This window comes from Phaenicophaeus curvirostris, chromosome 6 (genome assembly GCF_032191515.1).
Source record: "Phaenicophaeus curvirostris isolate KB17595 chromosome 6, BPBGC_Pcur_1.0, whole genome shotgun sequence".
NCBI classification, from domain to species: domain Eukaryota; kingdom Metazoa; phylum Chordata; class Aves; order Cuculiformes; family Cuculidae; genus Phaenicophaeus; species Phaenicophaeus curvirostris.
The window spans coordinates 221,754-239,426 of record NC_091397.1 but is presented as its reverse complement, the minus strand read 5'-3'; the positions used below and the strand labels follow the sequence as shown (position 1 = coordinate 239,426).

General features: G+C 60.1%; 1 protein-coding gene across 1 annotated transcript in view; it reads right to left on the bottom strand.

Annotated features, from left to right (window-relative positions):
- Positions 1-200: 200 nt before the first annotated feature.
- The window catches only part of AGAP3 (ArfGAP with GTPase domain, ankyrin repeat and PH domain 3), a 95,938-nt gene continuing 78,465 nt past the window's right edge, over positions 201-17,673 (bottom strand). The window contains exons 13-18 of the mRNA XM_069859092.1: positions 15,404-15,565; positions 4,774-4,928; positions 4,106-4,196; positions 3,722-3,944; positions 1,848-2,103; positions 201-1,606 (exon numbers count right to left, since the gene is read on the bottom strand). Coding sequence (XP_069715193.1) covers positions 1,385-1,606; positions 1,848-2,103; positions 3,722-3,944; positions 4,106-4,196; positions 4,774-4,928; positions 15,404-15,565 — 1,109 coding nt within the window. The 3' untranslated portion in view covers positions 201-1,384. The remainder of the gene's footprint in view (positions 1,607-1,847; positions 2,104-3,721; positions 3,945-4,105; positions 4,197-4,773; positions 4,929-15,403; positions 15,566-17,673) is intronic.

The following is a 17,673-nucleotide window of genomic DNA, read 5'->3' as shown; positions in this document are numbered from 1 at the left end:
AGCTTTCCTGGAGCCCCTTTTCGTACTGGAAGCTGCTCTAAGGTCTCCCCAGAGCCTTCTCCAGGATGAACCACCTCAGCTCTCCCAGCCTGTCCTCACTCCAGCCCTTGGATTGTTCTGGATGGTCACCAGCTGACCCTGCGGAGCAGGAAAAGGCTGTGCTGGAGGCACAAGGGACAGAGGAGCCGGACAGGCAGGAGGTGGGATGATGCTTTATTGGCCGTTATCTCCTTGGCTGCAGAGAACACAGACGGGGTGACTCATGGCGAAGGGTCGGTATATACAGAGTGTCCATATAAATATTTCCAATGTACATTTTATACACGAGTGACAGGGACGTTCCACGGCAGCGTCCGAAGCCTTGGGGTTGCAGCACTGGGCTGCGGGCTTGGCCCAAAACCTCATCTCCTCTCTCCTCTGGCTCAGCCGGAGACCAGCCCCGCCTGGGCAGCTGCGGGGACCAGCAAGGATGCTCCGATGGGGACACTTGTATGGCTTTGGGGCTGGAACCTGGAAGAACAGGGACACTACAGACAAACAGACAGACAGAGTTGGGGGTCCTGGGGTGACCGTCCTCTTCCCTGGGTCACCAGGGAGGTGGGAGGGGCCTTTGTCCAAGGATGCTTTGAATCCGTACGTGGGGAGCGGGACCAGCAAAAGGATCTCCCCCTGCTCCGTCTGGAAGCAGAGAGGAGCATCGGGATGCAGTGAGCACGGGGGCACCTCCTGCTGTAGCAGGACGAGGGGATGCCTCGTGCTGCCCCCCATCTCCTGCGGTAATGGGATGTGGGGACACCTCCTGCTGCCCCCCACGGCACTGGGATGGACAGCGAGGCTGGAATGGGAAGGAGGGAAGTGTCTAAACTGCCCTGCTGGGTGGGAGAGTGGGCGCAGCCATTGCCCACCGCGGTACCGGTTAAGCCCCTCAATTATCTACATGGGTTTGTGGTGGAGGGGGCACGGGGGAAAACGCCTCTCCTCCCGCTGTACCAGTCATGGGAACGGGATGTACCGGAGCCCCCCCCATCCCACGGACTACAAGGGGGCCTCTGCACAAGCTGCATGGGAGATTCCAAAGGAACCGGCACAGAGAAGTGGGGTGCCAGCTCCTAAATCTCCTTCCAGCTGGATCAGGGATGGGAACTGGCACAGAAGAGACAGGTGTCAGCTCCCCAGTCTCCCCCCAACTGGAACAGGGACAGGAACCGGTGCAGAGGAACAGAGTGCTGGCTCCCCAACCTCCTCCCGGTCGGAACAGGGGTCCTGGTGCGGAAAGAGCACAGCGGGTATCCCAGCCGTGCCGCTCACCGACCCGGTCCTGCGGCCCTGGTCCCTGGCCGGGCTGGAAGGTGGCCGTGCGGCGAGAGGGAGGCCTGGCGAGGAGTCAGAGAGCGCTGGGGCTGGAGCCGAGCTCGGCCGGCACCGTGGTGTTGTTGTTGGCGTTGGCGTTGCGGCGGGGCAGGCTGGGGGTCAGCGTGGTGACGGCGCTGTCGCCGGGGCATCCGTGCTGCAGCAGGATGTCAATGCACTCCTGGCTGCCGGCTCGCCGGGCGTAGGCCAGCGGGGTGAGGCCCCGAGCGTCCCGGCTCTTCACGTCCACGCCGTACTGCGCGGGAGAGAAAGCAGCCGCTCAGCGGCACCCGGGTGCCAGGCGGCACGGGGATGGCACCACACGAGCACCAGCACCGGCAGAGCCGGCAGGGAGAGGAAGAGGAGGGTGGGCAGGGCAGTGCCAGCAGCACAGGGGGGAACCCAAGAGAGAGGGATGCATGAGGGGTGTCTGGAGACCGGTGAGCAGGGAAACGCCAGGATGGGGCCATGGCGGAGGCTTTGGGCTCCTGCCTTACCCAGATGAGCAGCTGCGTGAAGACGACGTTGGCCATGGCGCAGGAGAGGTGCAGCGCCGTGCGCCCATCGCCGTCCCCGTAGGTCTCATTAACCTCCTCCTTGGTACCGTGGGCCAGGAGCGTCACCACGAGACGCAGGTCGTCCTCCACCACGGCCCGCAGCAGCTGCTGCCCCAGCGGGATGTCCGACTGTGGCAGCGGGGCCAGGAAGAGCTTCTGCTCGTACTTGGCCCGGATCCAGCGCTCCTTCTCCTCCCTGCGGACAGGACACGGTCACGGCTCGGACAACCTGATCCTCAGGCAAAGGGGCGCACCGAACACACCCCGAGGCTGCAGCTGCCTCCAGTGTGTCCCCAAAAGTGGTTATCACTGGGGCTCTGTCCCACTCTGGACACAGGCCCCATGCTTCTCTCTTACAGCTCCCTGTGGATGCATGGCCATGCCCATACGGCAGCAGCGTCTGACTCCCAGACCCTGCATCCATCGTGGTGCCACAGGACACCCTGTATCTCCATGCTGTGATCCCTGAACGCACTCTGATGTGCCCAGCACAACAGCAGCATCCCACACCCTGTGCGCATCAATTCAACGGGGCGCCTGTATCTCCACGCTGGGACCCTGCACCCTCTCCACGTGCCCAGCATCCAACTCAGACCTCACTTCCACCACAGTGCCATGGGGTGCCTGTATCTCCACGCTGGGACCCCTGAACCCTCTCCATGTGGATCCACATCCCTCACAGTGCAGCGGGGTGCCTGTATCTCCACGCTGGGACCCCTGAATCCATCCCACCTGCCCTGTGCCAGCCCAGGATCCCCCTCTGTCCATGCTGTTGTGCATGGACCGTGGCCAGCATCACGGAAAGGTTAGCGACTGCCCACGACAGCCCGGTGCCGCGGGAGGCGCGTTATCGCTGCTGCCGTCTCGCCTGGCGCGAACAAAGGGCTGTGGCAGCGTCCGTCCCGCCGGGGGCCGCGGGAGCGGGCGGATCGATGAGTGCCGTGCCGCTGCTATCTGCTGCCATTCTATCCATCTGCATCTGGCGGGCGGCCATCAATGCCGCGCGCGGCGCATGCTCGCTGCCGCCGACCCCGACCCGCGCTCCGACGCCGATAAGCGGGAGAATGGGCTCTTGCTGGGATGAGTGACAGGAGAGTCGCTCCGATAGGGACAGACAAGGGCCTGAAAGGGACGCACCCTGGAGACCCCAACAACGACGCTGCCAAACCGTCTCTGTTAACCCCTTCGGCTTTGCCGCCAGCCACGGCTCCGGCAGGCACCGCGTGGACACGGGCAGCCAAGAAGCCCTGGTGGCCCCACAGGACAGTGGGAAAGAGACTCCAGAGCTTCATGAGCAGATGGGACCTTGGACACGGGAGTGCCGCAGGGATCACAGGATCATGGAATGGTGTGGGGTGGAAGGGACCTTAAAGATCACCAGTTACACCCCCTGCCATGGGCACGGACACCTCCCACTGGATCAGGGGCTCCAAGCCCCATCCAACTGACCTTGAACCCCTCCAGGGATGGGGCAGCCACCACTGCTCTGGGCAACCTGGGCCAGGGCCTCATCACCCTCACAGGAGAACATTTCTCCCCAAGATCTCATCTCAACCTCCCCTCTTTCAACTCAAAACTGTTCCCCCTTATCCTATCGCTGCACTCCTTGATCACCGCAGCTTTCCCGGAGCCCCTTTCTGTCCTGGAAGCTGCAGTAAAGTCTCCCTGGAGCCTCCTCTTTTCCAGGCTGGACAACTCCAAATCTCCCCATGAATGCCTGTCCACCCTCTGTCTGCTCCCACCCTCCCGTGGTGCCATCAAGCCTCCCAGCGGGGTTGTCCGAGATGCCTCTCTGCAGCCCCCACCTCCCGTACCGACTGCTCTCGGGGGTGGGTTTGGGATATCCTTCCACTGCGCCTTCCCAGACGGCGTTGGCCAGGGCGTTGCCGATGGCCGTCATGACCATGAGGAGCTCGCTTGGCCAGTCGTCCAGGTCCAGGGAGCGCACGCGGGACAGGTGGGTGCCCAGGTTGCGATGGATCCCGGAGCACTCGATGCACATGAGGGAGCCCAGGTTCAGGCTTGCCCAGTCTGGATCTGAGGGCAGGAAAATCAGCGTTAAAATGGGAGCGTTAACTCACCAGCCTCCGCTGACCCAGGAGACCTTTCTCTGCCCACCAGGACCTTCCAAGCCCAGTGTCCCAGCAGCGCGGAGCGGGAAGGACCCAGCGCTGGTCCCACCTGCCAGCATCTCTTACTTGGAGCGTCGCAGTCCACGCAGAAGCTGTTCCCGCGGACGGTGCGGACAGCCTGCATGGCCTGGGCATCGCTCTGGCTGCCTAGCCGAGCCTGGAACAAAACAAATCCCATTTACTCAGCCATGTATCTGCTCCTCGGCACCCCACGTCCCCATCCAGGAGTCGCCGGCTCCTTGCTCCAGCAGGCTCTGCTGCAGGAGGAGGAACTGGGAACAGGGGCTGGAGGAACACAGATTCCCATTTACTCAGCCACGTGTCTGCTCCTCAGCACCCCACGACCCCATTCGGGAGCTGCCAGCATCCCCCAGGCTCTGCTGCAGGAGTGGGAACTGGAAACAGGGTCATGGCTTCGAAGCTTGAGAGGCAGGGGATGGGGAGCCACAAGGAGAAGCAGAAAGGCAGAGCTGCCCAAGGATGGAGAGGACAGCTCGGGATCCAGCCCTGGCGGGATGCTCCGTGGCTGGGAAGGGGACAAGGAGCTCAGAGAAGTGACAGGAGAGCAGGAAGGGAGCAGCATAGCTCCGGGACAGAATTCAGCCCTGACTGGGAGCAGAGGGCTCAGTATGGGATCCAGCCGGGATAGAAAGGGAAGTCTGGGACAGGGATAGACACAGCAAAGCAAATGCCAAGCGGAGGGAAGGAAGCAGAGCTCTGGCGAGGCCACTCACCTTGTTTTTGCTACTCTCACAGCCTTGCAGGCTGGCCAGGATTTGGCTCTCAATGGCCTGGACCCAGAGCTCCCGCTCCTCCAACGTTGAGGCTTCGAAGAGCCACGTTTGCCCTGTCAGGGACACGATGATGAACTCGAACGGCTCATCCGGCTCTGGAAAACAAAGGTGAGCAGGGACACGGGTCAGGAACAGGGAGGGTCTGCCGGCCTCACAGGGCATGAGCGCCCACACCAATCCCTGCTGCTGCCTGCACACGGGCTGGATGGAGATCGCTGGGAGCATTGGTCCCAGGAGGCTGGGACAGGGCATGTCAGCAGAGAGGAACCAGAGCTCCCTGGTGTTCATCCCTCCTGCTGCTCCCACAGCTCCCTGTGTCCGAGATCCACCAGCGTGGGCTTCGCTTTCCTTCCACACACAAACATCCACAGCCTCTTTCCCAGACCAGGAAACCCAAGAGGCTGCAGCACCAGACCCCTGGAAGCTGGTTGCACCCGCTCTCTGTCCCCTACATGTTCCACCCTTGAAGAAAGCTGCCAATCTCTGGAGTGCTGGGATCAGCTCCTCTGCAGAGCTGGAGCTCCCAAACAGCCCCAGCATCTCCCAAGGCCTCCCAAGCACTCCACGCCTGAGGATCTGCTCTGCTATGAAGGTGGTATCCGGCTCCCAAATCTGGAAGCTGACGGCTGCAGGGCTCCTTGGAAGCTGGTGACCATGGGGCTCCTTGGGAGCCAGTCAAGCAGAGCTGCTTCTGTGAGGAGCTGGGATGGGACCTGGGATGGGAAAGGGATGGAAGGAGGGATGGAAGCAGAGACGGGAGCAGGGATAGGTAGAAATGGATGCTTTCCCATCCCTCTGATGCAAGCAGATGAGTGTGATTCCAGTAAGATGCTGGAGCGCTCCATGGCAGAGCCACCAGCAGAAACACGGGGACAGTGAAAACACACAAAGGCACCTCAGACCCTGAGAAAACAGCCCCAAAATGACAAACCCAAGAATTAAAATGCTCCCCTGCCCCCTGAGCACTGTTTTGCCAGCCCAGTCGGGTGCCAGGCCGGGCTCTGCCCTCCCACCCCACGCCAGGGGCTGCTCCGAGCGGGCACATGGATTTCCATGGGAGCCCTCTCCCAGCTTTGCACCCAAGCACCAGCATTTACCTTTTATTGCCAACTTCAGTCGTTAGTGCAGTAAATGACTTAACTAAGCGGGGCCTGAATGGAATGACTAATAAACGTTATGTCACAGCACACGCTCCAGCTCATAGCAAAATGATTTGTAATTACCTAATTAGCGTTATGCAAATAACACCCTCATCTCCATAATGTGCCTTCCCAGCTCTCTATTAAAAGCAGGGAGTCAACTGCACGGCTCCAGAGGCAGTGAGGAGATGCAGGGGCCCAGCCCAGCCGGCAGCGGCCGTGGCGTTGGGAGCGAGCAGAGCGGGAGGGGATGGACGGGATCCCCGACTCTGCCCAGCCGCCTCCTCATGGTGTGGCTGGAGGAGCCTCCTGCGGAGCAGGGAAACAGCGGGAGGGCTGTGGGACCTGGAGTTCTCAGTACGGGAAGGGCATGGAGCTGTTGGAGAGGGTCCAGAGGAGGCCACAGCGATGATCCAAGGGCTGGAGCACCTCCTGTACGAGGAGAGGCTGAGAGAGTTGGGGTTGTTCAGTCTGGAGAAAAGACGGCTGCAAAGAAACCTTAGAGCAGCTTCCAGTACGGAAAAGGGCTCCAGGAAAGCTTGGGGGGGGATGTTCTTGATCAGGGAGTGCAGGGATAGGACAAGGGGAATGGTTTTGAGCTGAAAGAATGGAGATTTAGGTAAGATCTTAGGAAGAAATGTTTCACCGTGAGGGTGGGGAGGCCCTAGCCCAGAGCAGTGGTGGCTGCCCCATCCCTGGAGGGGTTCAAGGCCAGGTTGGATGGGGCTTGGAGCCCCTGATCCAGCCAGAGGTGTCCCTGCCCATGGCAGGGGGCTTGATGGGCTTTGAGGTCATTTCCATCCCAAATCGTTCCATGATTCCAAGACCTGTCACAGCACCTGGCAGAGCTAACAAAGGGGTGCAGAGGCCACCAGCCGGGCGCCACCAAGGGCAGAAAACGGGTGCAGCCACGGGAAGTCTCCTTGAGGCAAAGCATCTCCGATGGGGGTGGTAGAAGATCACGGCCCTTCCTCTCTTCCGAGTGCTCTTTCCCAGCTCTTGCTTGCTCCGCAGGCACCAACACCTGCATTAATAAATCCCAGGCACAGCCCCCACCTCTCCACCTCTTTCCATCACCCCCAGAGAGTAAAACACCACTCCTGCTGCGGTGCCGTGGTGGAGAGCATTGTGCTGCTCGCCCAGCAGGCTCGGGATCCTGCGTTCCACGGGGGTTAAAAGCGTGAGGAATATCTGGTTGGAAAGATGCCTGCCCATCCCTAGTGCTGAGTGTGGTTCACAGTGTGTCCAGCACAGATCCCAGCAGCCATGGAGGCTTGGAGATGGTGAATAGGACAGAGCAGGAGTGTGAAGGGCTTTCCCGGACAGGGAGGGGAGGCTGTATCCCTCCTTTCTCCCTAGAACCAGCTTAGGACCCTTTCCCTGGGGAAAGATACCAGCCTTTCTCCTGCTGGCAATGAGAGACTTTGGGACACCAGGAGAAGGACAAGAGCGCAGGTCCAGTCGTGGCCCCTCTCTGGGATGTGCTTGCCCAGCTGGACATGGAGCTTGCCCAGCACGTTGCCTCTTCCTGCAGCTCTGAGCCACAGAGACCCTCCCATCCCGTGGGTGTTTGCTGTGGAGGCTCGAAGGACACCAAACACTGACTCGAAAACAAGAGTCTTGGAAAATATCCAGTTGGGAACTTCTGAATACAGGGAGAACAAGTAGCCAAACAGTCAGGCTAATAGCTGCAGCCTCCTCGGGAGCAGTGCCAGCCCCCGGACACAGGCACTCCAACCCCTGAGGGATTCAGCTCCATCCACACCTGAGCCAGCACCTGCTCCAACCTCTTCCACGCCCCAGCCCGGAGCCTCAAGTGCTCCTGCTGTCCTGGGAGATGGTTCCCTGTGGCTACAAGGGAGCGGGGATCAGGCCCAGCAGCTGCGGATCGGTCACTGCGCTGAGCCAGGAAGGGGAGAGCGGCAGGGAGTGTCCAGGCAGCCCAGGGCCAGCTGCTCGGACCTGGGAATTCCTGGATGCACTTCCAGGCGCTCCCTGCTGCTGAGCCGCTTCTGCTGCTGCTGGCACAGCCGCAAGCCAATCGGCACGGTGCCGGGAAGACAGCACGGATTCCTGCCACAGGCTCACACAGCTCCATCATCCTTGTTCCCTTCTCCTGCTTGCTCAGCACCTCCCCACCAACCGTGCCAGCAGGAATCCCAGCCTCAGCCTTCCCGTGCCAGCGCACTTCCCAGCAAACACCTGTCCTGCAGCACCTACACCTCCCAGGCAGGGCTCGCCGCTCCTCTCCGGCACGGATCCCATCCAGCGTGGATCCCATCCGGCACAGCCGGTGCTGGATGCCCTCTCCCTCCCAGTCCTCGGGATGCTCGTGGAGGAGCAGCAGCTGGCTCCCTCCTGTTGGGGTCCCTCCTGGGCTGCCCACACGCCCCACCATGGGCAAACAGTGAGATTCCTGGAGCCCCAATCCTGCTTGGACAGACTACCCCACTGCGGCGGGTCTGGAGCATCCTGGAGCCCCAGAGCTGCCTGGTCCCAGCCCTGGCAGGGGTCCCAGAGCCCCAGCGCCGGCTTGGCGAGCCGCAGGCCCCCCCATTCCCCTTTGTGCCTCACGGATTCCAGCTCTGCTCCGAACAAAGGGCCCGTTGCTCCCAGCAGAGCCCGGGAAGAGCAAACAAAGGGCGACAGCTTCTCCTCCATGCCAAGGCTCCTTTCCCAAGCAAAACTACTGCCTCTCATCCCGGCAGCGAGGCAGGATGGCGCTGTGGGTCGGACCTTCTTGGAAGCTGTGGGATCACACCCTTGGCTCCGCATGCAGGACTTGGCAGAGCTGGATGGAAACCGAGGACTCGGAGCAGAACAGAGTGCAGAGTCCGCCTCAACACATGGGATGAGTCCCAGAGCTCCCTGGATGTGAAACCAGACTCAAGTCTCAGCTCCAGGGAAAGGATGGGGCTTGCTCCTATTTTTTGGGGAGATTTCTCATCCGGCAGGAGCATTTCTGGCCCGAGGAGCAGGGAGTGCAAAGCAGACGCCACAGGCAGAAGGATCTGAGCTGTGGGATTCTGTGTTGGCAGAACATTGTTCCCTGCACCGGGCACAGGGCACAGGATCCTTCCTGGTGGCCAGGATTGCCCCGGTTCGTGCCAGCTCAGAATCCTCAGGGCTCAGACCCTGGAGGAGCCTCTCCTGCGGGAGTGAGGAGCCTTTTCCAGCCGCCACGGGGCAATCCCGAGGCTGGAGGGCCGACCCCGTCTCCCTGGCACCGCGCTGCCTGCGGGCGCGCGGGTGGGAGTCCATTACAGCAGCTCCATTAGGATCAGTGGGCAGTGGAAGCGGACGCGCTCGGCTCGCTCCCTCTTGATGATTTTTTGATGATGTTTTAAAGACTGAGCTCTGTGAAGAGCTGCCGAGCGGAGTTCGGAGCGCGGCGGCCCCGCTAATGGGCCTTAACCCCTGACCCTGCTCCAACGCTGCCCAGCAACCAGGGCTCCAAACAAGAGCACGATTAGCGAGGGCACCGCGCAGGCGACCAGGCGAGGACGCACGGATCAGACCCCAACAGCCACCGAGCCACCACACCAAGGGGCTCGAGGGATCCTGCAGCCACCGCAGCGAGGCGCTTGGCTTCTCCTGGAGCTACGCTGTGCCAGAGAGCGGGGAGCTGGCAGCTCCCACTGCTACGCAGCCTTGGAATCAGGGAATCATGGAATCACTGAGGTTGGAGAAGACCTCCAAGCTCATCCAGTGCAACCCCACCATGCCGACTGAACCCTGTCCCTTGGCAGGGACACCTCCCACTGGATCAGGGGCTCCAAGCCCCATCCAACCTGGCCTTGAACCCCTCCAGGGATGGGGCAGCCACCACTGCTCTGGGCATCCTGGGCCAGGGCCTCCCCACCCTCACAGGAGAACATTTCTCCCTAAGATCTCATGTCAACCTCCCCTCTTTCAGCTCAAAATCGTTCCCCCTCGTTCTCTCCCTTCACTCCTTCGAGCAGGAGGGGAATTCCTTGGCATCAGGACACAGAGCACATGCTGCTTCCCTGTTGTCGGCATCGGACACAGAGCAGCTACGTGTGAGGATGCTGAAAATGGAGGGATGCCCATCCAGTCTCAGCAGGACATGCAGGGATGCTCCTCACCAGGGCAGCAGGATCCCTCCCTGTGCTGATGGGTGCAGCCCCTGTGGTGCGGGATGCCTCCCGCTGCATCCCAGGGGTTGCAGGAAGGAGGAACGTGGAACGGGATCCCAGTCAACTTCAGTACAATGGGAAGCTCACACGGATCCATGTCCTGCTCTCACAGCAGGAGGCTCCTCTTTTGCCTCCGCTTTCCTTGGCTCCCAGTCACATCCACTCTCTCCCTCCTGCTCCCACCCATTCTCCGGTGTCTCCGGATGCCGAGGCGTGCGGGTGGTCCCTGAGGGAGGAGGCGTGGGGACAATTCCAGTGCACGGCAGGGAACCAAGGGCCATTCCAGCCTTTGGGATGGGGAGTCCGTGGCCCATGGATCTGCTCGCCCACTGCCCACTCTGTACAGGAGCTGGGTGGCCTCGAGATGCTTGTTTGCAAGCTGCCACATCATTATGAGGTGTTTGGGATATCAACAAATTAGCAGGCGTCTGGGAAGAGAAGGATGCGGCACCATTCGTAAATGTCAGCTCGCTGCCTCCTCATTTTGCAGATCATTAAACCCAATATTCCTAACCTGTATTAGAGCATCGGGGACGGGCCCCCTCCGTGGCGCCGAGCCGCTGGGATTGCTGCAGCGGGAACAGCGCTGCCGGGAGCCCTCGGCACCTTCTGTCCCACAGCTCCTGGCCCCGCAGGTCCCTACCTGCCCTGCCTGCTGGGACATGCTGGAAAACGAAAGAAAAGAAAGGCAGGAGAGACACCAGTGGAGATTGGCACACGTCGTGGGGCACCAAACGTGTGCGCACAGATGCCTGTGTGGGGCAGAAGGGCAAATGCAGCCGAGTTAGAGTGTTGGGGCAAGAAGATGCTCCCAAGGGATGACACTGTAGTGTCCAGAGGGACTAGGAGCATCGGGAGGGGAGCGGATTCCATACAGGGTGTAGAGCGTGGGGCTGGGAGGTAGCAGAAGGGGCACACGGGGTCTGTGCAGGCACCAGGAGTCACCGGAGCACATGGACAATGTGGGCTTTGTGGTGCACAAGACGCACCCACAGGGTTATGGATGCGCACAGGAGGGTCTCCCAGAGGAGGGTCCCCACAACGCACAGGAGGGGGTGTGGAGCTGATGGAGACAGGATCAGCTGTGGTGATGCCTGGGCACAGGATGCTTTCCTGCCACCAGGACGGAGCAGGTCGCTGGCAGGGTCCATCCTGAGCAGGAGCAACTCATTAGCTCAGAAATAAGAGGAAAGGATGTGCGGGTGACAGAAGCAGCACGGGGCAGGCAGGAGCAGAGCAGCAGCAGTTGGAATCCCCAGCAATCCCTCTGACTCAGCCCCGTGCTGCCGGCTCGCCGGGATCGGCCCCCAACAGCCCCTGACAGTTGGCATTAATCACGCACACCGCCTCGACACAACTCTGTACCGGCCATCAATTTCCCCTGGGTTTTAAAACTAAAAAACAAAGACAAAACCGCGTCGTTTGGCCGCCGCGGAGCAGCGCATTAAGGGGCTGTCAGCTTCTCGCCATGCACCCTGCATCACTCCTTAAGCACATGAGAAGTTCATTATCCCTGGAGCTCTGGCAGCCACGGGGATGCTGGCGCAGGGAGCATCGCGAAGGTGCTGCTGCCGTCAGAGATGCCTGTGCCGCTCCCCGAAGCCTTCCCAGCTGCCTGGAACAGCAGCCGGAGATCCTGGGCATGGAGGAGGCTTGGCTGCAGCAGGGGCTCTGGGCTCAGCCGCGCGTAGTGTCTGTCGGTCGTTGATCCCGGGCAGACTTTCCGGATGGTCCCCGCGGGCTGACACCGCATGCCCGTGGCGGGGACGAGCTCAGTGCGGGGCTCCTGCCACATCCCCTGACAGCACCTGCCAGCCCGTGGGAGCTCCGACAGCCCGAGCCGCGCTCTCCCACGCGGTGACATCCCCGGCAGCCCAATACCACGCTTGCCATAGTTTGCGGATGCTCCCTGGCAACCTGACACCGCGCTCTCTTTAACATGCGCCCATGTAAAAAAGCAACAGCTCGTTTGATTTATGATACTTCAGAACAACTAAGATTCAATTGCTCCACACGTCCCCGGCTCTGATTACCTCCTAAATGAGATAAACTGATGGCAATTTATCCCCAGACCTCACCAACTTTCCCAGGATGCCAACCTGAGATGCTTGTGCCCTGCGCACGCACGCTGGGCACGTCCAGAGGCCGGAGTGCGAGGCATCTGCGCCTTCGCTCTCCTCCTGCTGCCGCTCGTGCTGGGGAGATACTGGGACAGAACTGATACTGCTCCAGTGCGGCTGCGGATCTATCCAGCAGGAGGATGGAGCGGTTTGGTTTGGAAGGGGCCTCAAAGCCCATCCAGTCCCACCCCTGCCATGGGCAGGGACACCTCCCACTGGATCAGGGGCTCCAAGCTCCATCCAACCTGGCCTTGAACCCCTCCAGGGATGGGGCAGCCACCCCTGCTCTGGGCAGCCTGGGCCAGGGCCTCCCCACCCTCACAGGAGAACATTTCTCCCTAAGATGTCATCTCAATCTCCCCTCTTTCAGATCAAAACCGTTCCCCTCCTCCCATCCCTGCACGCCCTGATCAAGAGCCCCTCCCGAGCTTTCCTGGAGCCTCTTTCCGTACCAGAAGCTGCTCTAATGTCTCCTTTCCTCTTCTCCAGGGTGAGCAACCCCAACTCTCCCAGCCTCTTCTCGTACGGGAGGTGCTCCAGGCCTTGGATTATCTCTGTGGCCTCCTCTGGACCTGCTCCAACAGATTCATGTCCTTCCCCTGCTGAGGACTCCAGAACTGGACGCAGGACTCCAGGTGGGTCTCACCAGAGCGGAGCAGAGGGACAGAATCCCCTGCTGATCCCACCGCTCTGGATGCAGCCCAGGACACGGGTGGTTTCTGTGAGCGTATATTGCCGGCTCGTGTCAAGCTTCTCCCTCAGCACCCCAAGTCCTTCTCCTCAGGGCTGCTTCCAACCCATTCTCTCTCAATTTCCATTTTCCAGCCTTTCTACATTTTCATGTGAAAGCACAAAGCTCCAGTGACCCTGCTGTGGAAAACTGCTGCAACTGTTCCAAAGGCAGGAAAAACGATCCCAGGAAGAATGCGGCACACTTACAGACACCTCCCCATGCCAGCAGTCACGGCCACGGCGTGGGGCCACACTCAGCCCCAGGTTCGTGGGGAGAACCGATGAGGTTCTCCCTCATGGGCTGACCATGAGGACATCAGGACAGGACCTCACATTCATCGTCTCTGCTTTCCCTGCTCCTGGTTTCCAGCTCTAACGCAGGCTGCCAGGCAGGACAGTGCCCGGCTGTGATTCCAGCCGGGTGTCCAGGGGAGCCGAGCATCATTCCCAGAATCACCCCACATCCATTCTAGAATGCCCAGTCTGGGTGATGCCACCACAGAGCCCTGAGCTGCACCCGCTCTGGAGGCTGGAGAGCCAAACCTCGCTGCCAAAGGAGGGTGCTGCGGGCAGGGAGAGCCCATGCCAGCCGGACACACGCCCAGCACGGGCAACTCAACTCCACAACCTGTGCTGAGCACAGGGATGTTCAAGGACTATTTCCAGAGACGTTCCCCTCTCCCTGTCAGCTGGTGGCCGCAGCAGGATGAAGCTGTGGACCTGTAAGCACACGCTGCCTCCACACGGCAGCAGTGTCCAGCTCCCACAGACACAGAGCAGGTGCTGCTCCATGCCCACAGTCTCTCCCTGTCCGCGGCACGCACAGCCCAGAGGTGCTGGTGCAGGGAAACAGCCAGATGGGTCTTCTAATGCAGTAGATTCCATAAAATCTAAATTCAAGGGAGGTTTTGGAAAAGCCGACCCAAAAAGCCCCAAATCCCACTGTACAACAGCCCACGTGGGAGATGTTCCAACCCAACACAGGCCTGGGAGCGGCAGCTCCGACCCCTCTGCCCGACCACAGCGCTGAGCCCACAGAGGCTGCTCCCGTGTGCTGACCAGGACACGAGGCAGGGACTTGGAAAGGCTGGATTCCAGCTGGAGGCGCAGAGGCAGGATTGCTGAGGCCCGCTCGGCACTGCCACACTTTCCTAACTCCACACGCATCGTCCCTGCTCCCTTCCTGCTCTGACGTGTCCCAGCAGCTCCAGGAAGGCACAATTCCTGTTTCTGGTTCCGGTGCCGGAGGCTTCTGGCAGCAGTAGGAGCAGCAGCGAGCATGGGCTGCGCAGCGGGACACGAAGTTTGGGAACGGACACTTCACTGGCAAACTATGTTCCATCAGGATGAATGCAAAGGAATGCATGTTGCAGGAAAAAATTCAGCGCTCCCACACCTGCCAGGGCTCTAAATTGGCCACATCTGCCCCAAACAGGGCGGGATGTGGCTGTGGATCCCACGAGATCCCTGCCCAGCACCACACCACCTCAAGGAGTAATGGAATATTCTGATATCCTCATGCAGATCCACAGCCTCAACCACCCCACCTGCTCGGGATGCTGCTCAGCAGGGAAGGAGGCAAGGGAGAGCACAGGTCTGGAAAAAACCCACCCATGGAACGGCAGGGAAACTGGGAGGACTCAAAGATTCACAGATCGGGCACCTGAGGAGGAGGTGACAACCATCTGATATGCCTACCTGGAAGAGGAGGGCTGGGAATTCTGCTGGGGGCTGGATCGCACACGCCTGGGGAAAAGTAACTAATGGAATGTCTTGACTTGGAATGGCAACGATTCCACACAGCTACTCCACAAAAGCCTTCCCACACTGAATCCCTTCCTCAGTGAGAAACTGAACCAGTTTTGGGGAAGTTCTGATCCCAGCTCTTCACCCTCTCAGCCCCCATCGGCTACACTGAACAGGACCAGACTTCCATAAGCACAGAAAACAGTGCTCCTCTGCTTCCCAGTCCTCATTCTGGAAAGCTGAACACCTTAATGTCCACAACACAACCATGTTCACCAGACCCACATCCATTTTGGAACCTTCCTTACAACTCTCTTAGAATCCTGGAATGGTTTGGGATAGAGAAACCTCAAAGCCCTTCCAGTTCCAATTCTCTGCCATGGGCAGGGTCACCTCCCACTGGATCAGGGGCTCCAAGCTCCACCCAACCTGGCTGTCAACACCTCCAGGCAGGGGGAAGCCACCACTTCTCTGGGAAATCTGGGCCAGGTGCTCCCCGCCCTCACAGCAAAACAAGGTGTGCTCACTCCTGTGGAATTGGATGATCTTTTATCGCTCCCAACCCATCCCTTCTCATGATTTGAAGCCCCAGGTCCTCAACGAGCCCTGGCAGGACCGGGTGGTGCCCAGTGCTCCAAGCTTACAGAGCTGCCCCCAAGCACCAGACCTTTCCTACCTTCTGCTGCCGCACTGGGGCCGTCCGGCCGCGTCGTCCCCGTGCTCTTTTTCCTGCGATGCTTCTTCCTGTTGGCGTGCGGCGACGGAGGCGGTTCCAGCTTCGGGCTGGCAGCACTGGAGATGTTGGGGCTGGAGCTGAGGGAATCAGCGGTACCGTTAGCTGGAATAAAGATAAAGAGAGTCACGCCCAGCACAGGAGTGATGGTCTGCGCTTCCTAGGACATCCAAGTGTCTGGAGACAGTCCTGGAGCTCTGCCGGGCTCGGAATGCGCAGCCCAATGTGACAGGACAGCCCCCCACACAGCCCCACGCAGGATGGACACGCTCTGCTCCGGGATTCATCCCAGCTGATCACAGAATCATAGAATCCCTACGTTAGAAAAGACCTTTGAGATCATTGAGTCCAACCATACCTGTCCTCTACTAAATCACATCCCTAAGCACCTCACCTCCCCATCTTCTAAACCCCTCCTGGGACAGTGACTCCAGCACCTTCCTGGGCACCTCTGCCAGCTCCCCAGAGCCCTTCTGGTGAATAAGTTTTTCCTGATGTTCAATCTGAACCTGCCCTGGTGCAACTTGAGGCCATTCCCTCTCATCCCATCCCCAGCCACTTGGGTGAAGAGACCAGAACCCACCCTGCCACAACCTCCTTCCAGGCAGTTGTAGGCAGCGATGAGGTCTCCCCTCAGACTCCTCTTCCCCAGGCTAAACACCTCCAGCACCCTCAGATGCCCCTCATCATCCCTGGGCTCTAGCCCCATCACAACTCCACTCTCTTCTCCAGACGTGCTCCACACTCTTGGAGTGAAGGGCCCAGAACTGAACCCAGGATTCCAGGTGTGGCCTCACCAGTGCCGAGTCCAGGGGGACAATCCCTGCCCTATTCCTGCTGGCCACATCACGGCTGATCCGAGCCAGGATGCTGGTGGCCTCCTTGGCCACCTGGGCCACTGCTGGCTCAGGTACAGCCACTGTCAACCGACACCCCCAGGGCCTCCACTGCCAGGGCAGCTCCAACACCTGCTCCGGCTCCGGCTGGACACGCTCTGCCCCGGGATTCATCACGGCTGATCACACAGACAGCGCTGTGGCTGGGACAGCGGCACCACCAGGGCAGCCCAACGCGCCGGCCCCACAGCGGGACGCAGGCGGCTTGGGAAGGGATGGTCCCAGGAGATGCCCTTGGTGCAGATCTGGGTCCCGGGAACCACAAAGCCACTGTGGAAGCACCAATCCCACCCGTCGAGGTGACTGGGGTTGCCACACTCTGGAACCGAAGCATGATGGTCTCAATAGGCTTCCGATACGGAGCTTAAGAAGCTGCATCCCCAGCAGCAACGCACCAAATTTATCCTCAATCATACTGTTCCTTACAATTAATAGCAGAATTAGAAACAATCAGGGAGCTGCCTAATTACTGTCAATTAGAGCGCGCTAATCAAGCTCCGATCACACACACACACGCTGCCGCTGCACTCACCATTAAATGTCAAATTTCATTAGAGACCAGCAACAAAATCAAAAGCCTGACATTCAATTTCAGCAGCGCACACAGCGCAGGCTTCCAATCAGCATAAAAATGCAGACTCCGGGGAAGGCAGCGAGGCGCAGGAGCCCTCGCCGCGCTGTTAACCCTCTCCGAAATGTGCTCCTGCCTTGCCCGTGTCCACCCGAGAGCTGCTCCCAGCCCGCTGCTGTCCTCCCCGCAGCATCCCAGTGGCTCCAGTCCCGCCTCAACCTCCCATTTCCACGGGACCTGGAATCAAGAAGGAGATCACAAACTCTCCTTTCCCAGCCCAGTTCAGTCGGGCGAGCCCTTCTCCTGCTCCAGCCAAGCCCCTGCTCCCCCTTTTCAGCCCTGTTCAGCCTGGCTCGCTGGATCTCAGTCTGGAGTGAGTCCAACATCCAAACTGCAGGATGGAGAGGGACAAGGAGTGTTTGGGAGCCACCCTACAAGGCTGGGAGAGGATGTGGCATCGGAGCACTCCCATCCCCGGTTCCGGCTGCTGGTGACGCACCAGTCGGTGCTCCTGCTGCTATTGATCCACCGGGAAAGAGCTCACCCTTGACAATCAAGAGAGAGAAATCTAGCAAAATCAGGATCCCATTCCCCTCAGAGCGGGTGTGAGGCCCCTCCGTCTCCCAGCCTTGGGATCTGGACTGCCTTGTACGAGGCTGCACGTGGTGCATCCCACACCTCTGCCGCCCACCAGGATCCCCTGGGCTGTTTCACACCCTCCGGCACCTTTCCCTGCTCCTGGCTTG